This window comes from Chiloscyllium plagiosum, chromosome 28 (genome assembly GCF_004010195.1).
Source record: "Chiloscyllium plagiosum isolate BGI_BamShark_2017 chromosome 28, ASM401019v2, whole genome shotgun sequence".
NCBI lineage: Eukaryota > Metazoa > Chordata > Chondrichthyes > Orectolobiformes > Hemiscylliidae > Chiloscyllium > Chiloscyllium plagiosum.
The window spans coordinates 24976855-24986659 of record NC_057737.1 but is presented as its reverse complement, the minus strand read 5'-3'; the positions used below and the strand labels follow the sequence as shown (position 1 = coordinate 24986659).

Sequence of the window (9805 nt, the reverse complement as noted above, 5' to 3'; positions counted from 1 at the left end):
CTGTGATGCCTACCACATCATAATCATTCACGATGATCTGTGCCATTAGTTCATCTGCTTTGTTACGAATGCTACGAGCATTCAGGTAAAGTGCCTTAATGCTAACTTTCTTATCATTAGAGGTATTGTCAGTTTCTGCAGGGGCCGAGAAGGGAACTTGATTTGTTAGAATGGATTGACAAGCATATCCCATGTATTGGTTAAGTCTAAAAGGACGTCAGATGGGAGAGAAACAAGAGATGGAAGTTCAGAGCAGAATGGAGGTAGTTTTTGTTTGTGAAAGGGTAAGATGAAGAGCTGAATGGATGCTCCCGAACTTGGTGACAGAAATCCATGAATTCTTTACATTTGTTAAAAAGGCAGAGAGTGTGAAAGGGACTTAAAGATACAGGTGATGGAGGAAAAATGCTGGCTTATCTTTGCTCTCTGGGAATATTGACATTTGACAATTTTAGAATTGGGCCCAGTAGAGCGCTTTGAATACAGTCAGACTTGATGGATGGCTAAGTTGGTTACAGTTTACTAACAATTATTCAAGTTAATTTGTTCGGAAAGACTGAACTTTAAGGTATTGGTGACTGAAGTTCAAACAAAAATAATTACAACATTGAAAGCACTTTGAATGCTTTGGACATTCAGATGAAGTAACAGCATAAATTAAAATAAATAGTTTTTTGATCCAATCACCACGTATGGATGTGGCTACATTTGTAACGAGGGATACATAGCATTGTGAAAAGACAGGTGAGTGGAAAAGGAGGAGAGTGGTCCATGTTAAAGGACAACACGGACATTAGTGAGAAAGGATCTTGGCTCAGGAAATCAAACAGGTAGGGGGGGATTAGTGAAAAGGTCAGAAAACATTGGAAATAGTTTTTGGGCCCTTAAGCAACAGTCACCCCATTGGACAAAGCCTTCAGCAAAAGTAATCCAAGTTTCTAACAGAAGTAATGCAGTTATTGTTGGGGGAGGGGGCTGGCAGAGGGCTATAATCTTTAGTCTGGACAAAAATTTGGCAAGGATAGTTTGGAGGTTGAGTCTGAAATGCTTTTACAATATTTTCTAGAATTATGCATTATGATTCAACTTGGGATAAAGCTGTTTTAGACCTAGTATTGTACAATGAAGCAGGGTTGATCAGTAATCTAATATGACCAACTTTTCCATTGATCTGCTGTCTTGAACAAGAATCTCCAACTCAAAGCCGGATGCATAGGTATGAGGATGGAGCTGGTTGAAGTTGGTTGGGTAAATTGATTAAAAGGGATGGAGGTAAATGAGCAGTGGAAAATATTTAAAGAAACTATTCTGGACTTCAACCACATGATCTTGAACATCTATGGGAGGAGACACTCACTAGGCACTGACTTTCTGGATTTAGTCAGAAAAACTCTGAAGTGGGCGGCACGGTAGCACAGTGGTTAGCACTGCTGCTTCACAGCGCCAGAGACCCGGGTTCAATTCCCGCCTCAGGCGACTGACTGTGTGGAGTTTGCACATTCTCCCCGTGTCTGCGTGGGTTTCCTCCAGGTGCTCCGGTTTCCTCCCACAATCAAAAAAAAAATGTGCAGGTTAGGTGAATTGGCCATGCTAAATTGCCCGTAGCGTTAGGTGAAGGGGTAAATGTAGGAGAATGGGTCTGGGTGGGTTACGCTTCGGTGGGTCGGTGTGGACTTGTGGGGCCGAAGGGCCTGTTTCCACACTGTAAGTAATCTAATCTAATCTAATATTGGAAGTCATAAAATGTCCCAAGTTATCCTTCCTTTTTGCTGCAGTAGTGAGTTGGTACCTGATCGGTTCAGGTGGAGACCGTCCCATGACTGATGCCAATGCCCCATGAAGTGGAATCCCTCTTTCCCACACCAATCCCTTAGCCACGTGTTTACTTCCCTAATTTTCTTATCCCTATGCCAATTGGTATGTGGCTCGGGCAGTAATTCGGAGATTATGACCCTTGAGGACCTGTACTTCAATTTCCTTCCTAGTGCTTGATAATCCCCAAACAGGTCCTCCACCTGTTTGCCTATGCTGTTAGTCCCAACGTGGACCACAACAACTGGATCCTTCCCAGCCAGTCGGAGATGTCCCGCACCCTGGCACTGGGCAGGCAACACACCATGCGAGACTCCTGATCCGGCTTGCAAAGGATACTATCTGTCCCCCTAATTATAGAATCCCCTATAACAACTACTTGTCTTTTTGCTCCCCCCTCTTGAATGGCCTTCTGCACCATGGTGCCGTGGTCAGCTGGCTCATCCTGTCCAGAGCCCTTTTCCTCATCCGTACAGGGAGCAAGAATCTCATACCTGTTGGACAAGGTCAAGGGCTGAGGCTCCTGCACTCCTGAACTCAGGTTCCCCCTACCCTGCCTCACTTACAGTCACACTCTGATGTCCCTGATCACGATCTGAATGTGAATTACTGCCAGGTGTGACTGCCTCCTGAAACAAAGCGTCCAGGTAACTCTCCCCCTCCCGGATGTGCCGCAGTGTTTGAAGCTCAGATTAAAGATCATCAACTCTGATCCGGAGTTCTTCCAGCAACCAACACTTGCTGCAGATGCGGTCACTGCCATTCACAATGGGATCAGCCAGCTCCCACATCATACAGCTGCAGCACATCACCTGCCCAGCCATCTCTGCTTAGTTTATTACTTTGTATAAATTTGAGTTAAAATACTTTCTGATACCTCTCTGCTATAGTCCTTTTCTAAAAACCAATTAATAGATAAACCAAAAAAGTACATTTTTAATTGTTCAGGGTCTCTTTAGACTCAACTTCACACGCCTGTGAGGAGAATCAAAGCAGGTCACCTAGCTTTTACAGGCTTTAATAAACTTGTACTTTTTGCAGAAGTTGGTGTGTACGAATTGCATTGCGTGTGTGAAACCTCAAGAAAAGAACCTAACACTGGGAAACAATCAGTCAGTCAGTCAGGTTCTGTGGATTTATCTACCTCTGCTTTTTAAGACCTCTAGCACCTCTGCTTCTGTAATGTGGATTCTTTTCAAGACATCACTACTTACTTCCCATCTCTCTCCACAGTAAATACTGACAAGAAATATTAGTTTATGATCTTGAGAAAGTCTATAGCCTTAAAACTTGTCTTTAAACATTTAGACTAAAATGTAATGTTGAATTATAGAACACATTTGCTGCACACTAGAAAATAGACAGGCAGGGAGGCTCAGAAAAAAGGGGGAAACCCAAGGTATGCAGAAGATAAAAACATCTGTGTTCACCAAGTGATAACAGAATGCTCTAAGGCAATTAAGAACATTTGCCTTAACATCATTGAATCTGTATCGACAGGACACCAAGTGATAACCTTCATGGCTTTTCCCTTGTGAAATTAATGAGTGCTTGATTCTGACCCCGAAACGAAACTCACTACTGTCAAAAGCATGTAATTAACAGTCAGGTCCTGTCAATTATAATGAATTCTTATTACCCCTTGCAAGCTAGACAAACACAGAGAGAAAAACATCTTTGCTGTTACAAGTCCCTGACTTGAGAGTTCAAAAGGACACTAGAGAGACAGACCATTTTAGTGCTGAGGCTGCTGAAACCAGTAGAAAATTAACTCTTAGTGCTTATCTGCTATGGATTGAACTTAATTGCAGTTTTGAGTCTTTATGATGATATTGAGTAGCCATTACCGTTTATCAAATACAAACTCTGTAAAAGGTAATACTGATGAAGCTTTTACTTGCTGTTCTTGCAGACCACTCTACAGACCTTACAGACTGCCCCACTGTCAATTCTAACTGATCAAATGTTATGTCTTACTTGAATTTGAATTATAACCCTGAAAACAAAGCATGTTTAATTCAAAGACTAATGAATCAGTTTACATACAACCTTATGGCAACATCTCAGCCTTAGATACAGAATGATTCAGTGCTTAAAATAAAACAAGAGTGTGCTCCTAGCTTAGAAATAATTCTAGGCCTAATATTGAAGAGATGCTGGCATGTTGTGTCGGGAACCTATTTTATGGTCAAAAGTTTGCCCTCCTTGCTAAGAAGCCATTTTTGTAAAACAATTGTATCTGACATGTACAACGTATCATCCGCCGTCATTTCCGCCACCTCCAAACGGACCCCACCACCAGTGATATATTTCCCTCCCCTCCCCTATCAGCGTTCCGAAAAGACCACTCCCTCCGTGACTCCCTCGACAGGTCCACACCCTCCACCAACCCAACCTCCACTCCTGGGACCTTCCCCTGCAACCGCAAGAAATGCAAAACTTGCGCCCACACCTCCCCCCTTACTTCCCTCCAAGGCCCCAAAGGACACTTCCATATCCGCCACAAATTCACCTGCACCTCCACACACATCATCTATTGCATCCGCTGCACCCGATGAGGCCTCCTCTATATTGGGGAGACAGGCCGCCCACTTGCGGAACGTTTCAGAGAACATCTCTGGGACACCCGGACCAACCAACCCAACCACCCTGTAGCCCAACACTTTAACTCCCCCTCCCACTCCACAAAGGACATGCAGGTCCTTGGACTCCTCCATCGCCAGACCATAGCAACACGACAGTTGGAGGAAGAGCGCCTCATCTTCTGCCTGGGAACCCTCCAACCACAAGGGATGAACTCAGATTTCTCCAGTTTCCTCATTTCCCCTCCCCGCACCTTGTCTCAGTCAAATCCTTCGAACTCAGCACCGCCTTCCTGACCTGCAATGGTCTTCCTGACCTCTCCGCCCCCACCCCACTCCGGCCTATCACCCTCACCTTGACCTCCCTCCACCTATTTCCAAAACCCCTCCCCCAAGTCCCTCCTCCCCATCTTTTATCTTAGCCTGCTGGACACACTTTCCTCATTCCTGAAGAAGGGCTTATGCCCGAAACGTCAATTCTCCTGTTCCTTGGATGCTGCCTGACCTGCTGCGCTTTTCCAGCAACACATTTTCAGGTCTGTTCCCCGGGACACACACCGAGACGAACATCAACTGTGCCTGGGCGGTCCGAAACCTGTTGATCTTCCAGCTGAAGGAGTTGACCCCGACTGAGTGTTGCAGACTGGCACATTCCAAGGTCCAGAATGACGTGTTGAGGGTCACACTGAAGCTTGGGGCAGCTGCCGCCAAAGCGCAGTGGGGAAAGACCACCGTATAACGTTTGCCTGCCTAAGCACAGGGGTCCGACGCAGTAAGGGGGCTCTGCTAACCCCTCTGCTAAATATGTGGATTAGTAATCGTACAGACCTGTATATATGAATGATTACTCTGTCTCTAATGCCAAGAAATGGAATGTTTACGTATGTATGGCATGATCAATTGTACAGATCAAATTATTTTATGAATAAAGTATATTTTTGAAATTAAAAAAATTGTATCTGACATGTGAACTCTCCAATTAGCTCAGACTGGTACCTCTTTATGATAGGAGTTTCTTGGCTGGTTACGTTTTTCCCACCTGATAAATGGCTTAGGGCCTGTAGGATTTTTTTTTTAAAGATTAGATTCCCTACAGTGTGGAAACAGGCCCTTCGGCCCAACTAGTCCACACCAACCCTCTGAAGAGTGACCCACCCAGACCCATTTCCCTCTGACTAACTGACCTAACACTATGGGGCAATTTGGCATGGCCAATTCACCCGATTTGTATATCTTTGGATTGTAGGAGGAAACCGGAGCACCCGGAGGAAAGCCACGCAGACACAGAAGAATGTGCGAACTCCACACAGACAGTAACCAGAGGTTGGAATTGAACCTAGGACCCTGGTGCTGTGAGGCAGCAGTGATAACCACTGAGCCATTAGTCGAGTGTACACAGGCCTGTCAATTAACTTCTTTTCCTTATGAAGTATTGACTTTCGCTATTATCTGTCTAATTAAGAACATGTAATATTTTTGTAAACTTTTTGTATAAAGGAAGCCACTTTGTATCAGTACATTGGAGTAGCCTGCTAGGGCACTTGAACAGCTAGTACCCTACTCTCCTAAGTTACTAGAACCTAGCTAGTTTAGCTTATCAGTATCAGTGTATGTTGTAACAGTGATGCTACTGGTAAATAAAGGGGATAACTAAAAGTAAACTAAATTATCTCTGTAAGAGGTTTTTTCATTCCAGACATCCAAAGAGTACAATCTCCAAGATAAACCTTGAGAGGCTTAGAGGTCTGAGTCCACAAGGGATTCCCTGGGCCGTCTCAAATCTGTACTTTAACAATCTCACCCATTTCCTGTGGCTCCACAAATAGACAACCTTACTGATAGTTAAGGGATGCTGTCCTTGATGTACATATAGAATCTACATATGTACAAAAAGACAATTGGCTGAATGGCGCAATCCTGCTATATCTTATGGAGGTTCGACTTAATTTTTTTAAAAACCCTTCAGAAAGAAAACCCTATCTGCTGCTGCTGTAAAATCCAAACTCTAAATCAGACACCTTCCACCACAGTTTTCCTCATGATTTAAACCCTATATATGATTCTGGCAAATCCATACTGTTTCTTGTGAGCATATAATTCTGGAGGTGCAGTGCCTAATATCAATCTGCCAGATGGAGTTTCATCAAGTTTCTGCATAACTGAAGCAAAACTTCCACACCTTTGAATTTATACCCATTGCATGGAAGAATTAAAATTCCCCCAGCGCTTCTTTACTTGTGCACTAACTTTTATTGATTTGTAGCCATCAAATTCTTTTCTCCTCCATAGTTCCAGTTTTGCACCATTATAAAAACATTCCCATTTATTACTCTTCGATCAAAGATGGACAGCCTCATTTTTCCCTAAAGAATTCCATCTGCTGGTCATTGGTCTATTTAATCTGTTTATGTGCTTTGGTAACTTTCAGTTTCAACACAGATTGCAACATTGTGAAGCTGTATTTTGTTTTAATCATCTTTCTACATATAACAAGAACACCAAGAGGAAATCTTAACCATAAAGATATACAAGTTGACATTTGCACAAATAAAACAGTTCACAGGAAAATATTTTCCAAATCAAATATTGCTAATGCCATTAAGAACAAGGTTCTTAAGAGCAAGGTTTGTGATGTCAGAATGGCTTAGTTAGTTATTTAGCTTAATTAGTTATATCTCTCCATTTCCCAAAGAGTCTCCTTGTGACATGTAACTCAACAAAGATAGCATCAACAGGCCAAAGTTTCATAAGCTTAAGGTGACCGGCTCTCTAATTCTTCCTCTGTCATTGTGTACCCTGAGCTGCTGCATCACCACCTGGTTCAGGAAATGCACAGTCTCAGATCATAAGACCCTACAACAAATAGTGAGGACAGCTGAGAACATCATCGGAGCCTTTCTTCCCTCCATTACACACAGTTATGCCACACGCTGCATCCGAAAGACTAAGAGCATTGTGGAAGCCACACACAACTCTCACTCAAACTCTTCTCCCTCCTGCCATCTGGCAGAAGATACTGGACCATCTTTCACAGTCAAACTGTGCAACAGTTTCTTCCCCCAAGCCATCAGGCTCCTTAACACAGTACGATCGAACTATTTCCACCTGAATTGTGCTAGAAAAATGTCTATTATTTATCATTCTTCTATTACACTGCAACTTGCGTGTTTTGCACTTCTTACACACTTTATGCCATGTACAATTGCGTAGTTTGCGCTGGCCATGTACCACCCTCTGTCCTGGAGGAATGCTGTCTCATTTTTACTGTACCAGTTGTATATGCTAGAAATAACAAATAAAAAAACTACTCTACCATCTCATCTCTAAATATATTCTAACAATATATATAGCTTAACTACATAATGAAAATAAACATGCTTTCACAACATATGAAACGGTTATAAAAAAGGCAATGTACCGCAGACTTCAAAGCCATGGCACATTCTGCTAGAATAAATACATAATGGCTTTTGTTCCCAACTGTTGTGGGGAACACAAATGCACAATAGCATTGTAGTTTTGCCTTCACTAAATAAATGGCTGGTGGCAAAAACTGATCACTGAAACAAAAATACTTTTGCACACCTAGCAGAAATGCAAATTTGCACAAAAAATTCAACCAATGAATCTTGTTTTTTAAAAAAAAAGGTAGAGAGGGAAGTGAAGACACATACACAGTGAAGACACATACACAATGGGAAACAGACTCGGACCAGAGGGCACAATCTCAGAATAAGCAATCCATTTAAAACACAAACTCTCATGGAGTGTTATGAATCTGTGAAAGTCTTAATTAGAGAGAGCTGAAGAGGCTGATTTGTTAAATATATCCAAGGTGAAGGTAGACAGATTTTTAACAATGAAGGGAACTGAAGGTTATAGGGAACAGGCAGGAAAATGTAGTTCAGGATAATCAGACCAAACATAATTTGATTGAATGGCAGAGCATCTGCTCCCATGTATTATGACATACATGGTTAAAATAAAACTACACAAAAAAGTGCATTTTACTATTTCCAGTTTTAAAGTCTGTTAATATCAATAAATTAGTAATGAAATCTTAAAGTTTTCTACGTCATTAGAATTGAATAATTTCTCCAGGGAATTGCAAAATTACCTAGTTAACAGATCACACAACACCAAGTTACAGTCCAACAGGTTTATTTGGAAGCACTGGCTTTCGAAGCGCTGCTCCTTTACCAGGTAGCTTGGAGCAGCGCTCCGAAAGCTAGTGCTTCCAAATAAACCTGGTGTTGCGTGATTGTTAACTTTGCCCACCCCAGTCCAACACCGGCTCCTCCACGTCAAAAATAACCTAGTAATCTTACTTCCCAAGAAAGAGGTCAGCCAGCGGGGTGCTAGAGCAGACTTACAGCCGTTCTAATGTGGCCTTAACTTTACTTTTCTTCCTGTCCCTTACAACCCTTGTGTAAACACATGGAAACGTAATGTCATATACGGATTAGTGTCATCGCTTGCCTGGTTTTAAATGGCAGGTTCTAAGGGGAGCAAGTGTGCTTCTGAAACCAAATATCAAAATTCATGCAAGGCAATTTACTCGCGGCAGTAATACCCAGTATCGCGGAGCAGTCCCAGACGCGAACCAGAACTGGATAACGGTGATTATCACAGCCCAGGGAAATCAGTTAATTGGTCGAGTCAACTGCAATGCAATAAAAAAAATCCGAAAAGGGGTCAGGATGCGGAGAGGGACTAGATGGCAGTACCTTGTAATAAACGTCAAACTGTATATTTTCGGGCAGCGAGCGGATCTCCCTTCGGGATCGTGTGTAGCTGTCCACCACAGCCGAGATTGCAGTATTATACAGGGTTTCAGGAATCCATTCCAGCTCCACCGCCGCCATATTGTTGATGTCTTTTCCCCCTCAGCGGCCGCCTCGCACCCCAAACAGGAACCAACCAACCAACCAAGCGAGCGAGCGACAGAGCCGCAGGAACCTGCAGCCCCTCGCCAAAACACAGCGCCGATCGTCAGCTTTCAAACAATCCGAACGTTATTGTTTAAAAATGAAAAAGAATTAAAATGCCATTCAACCGAAATACACTCCCACCGCCTTTTCTTCCTCACACTTCATTTTAAAACAATTTTCTCGCAGAGGCAGAACATTTTTTTTAACCTACGCTGAACGCGGTGACGTTTTCCACATGCACGCCAGTCCCCGCCCATGTACGTAATGACGCAAAAGCTGCATGATACGTAATTGAGTTTTTTTTAAAAAGCGAAGGGATCTCCCGCACTGGGAGTTTCCCCGCTTCTGCACGGCTGAATTAAATTCTCAGAGTCACGTACACAAAAGACATAATATTGGAAGGGCGGGCAGTTAGTCTTTAAAATTTGGATAACACATAGATTGAGAGCTTCTGGAACAGTGATAATGTCCCTACCTCTG

General features: G+C 42.9%; 1 protein-coding gene across 2 annotated transcripts in view; it reads right to left on the bottom strand.

Moving 5' to 3' along the window:
* appbp2 (amyloid beta precursor protein (cytoplasmic tail) binding protein 2) overlaps positions 1-9580 on the bottom strand; it is an 86357-nt gene extending 76777 nt beyond the window's left edge. Inside the window, exon 1 of one of the 2 annotated variants that reach the window (XM_043718527.1) lies at positions 9122-9580. In XM_043718527.1, coding sequence (XP_043574462.1) covers positions 9122-9259 — 138 coding nt within the window. In that variant the 5' untranslated portion in view covers positions 9260-9580. The remainder of the gene's footprint in view (positions 1-9121) is intronic. The other variant, XM_043718528.1, reaches the window with a different exon arrangement.
* Positions 9581-9805: the final 225 nt, after the last annotated feature.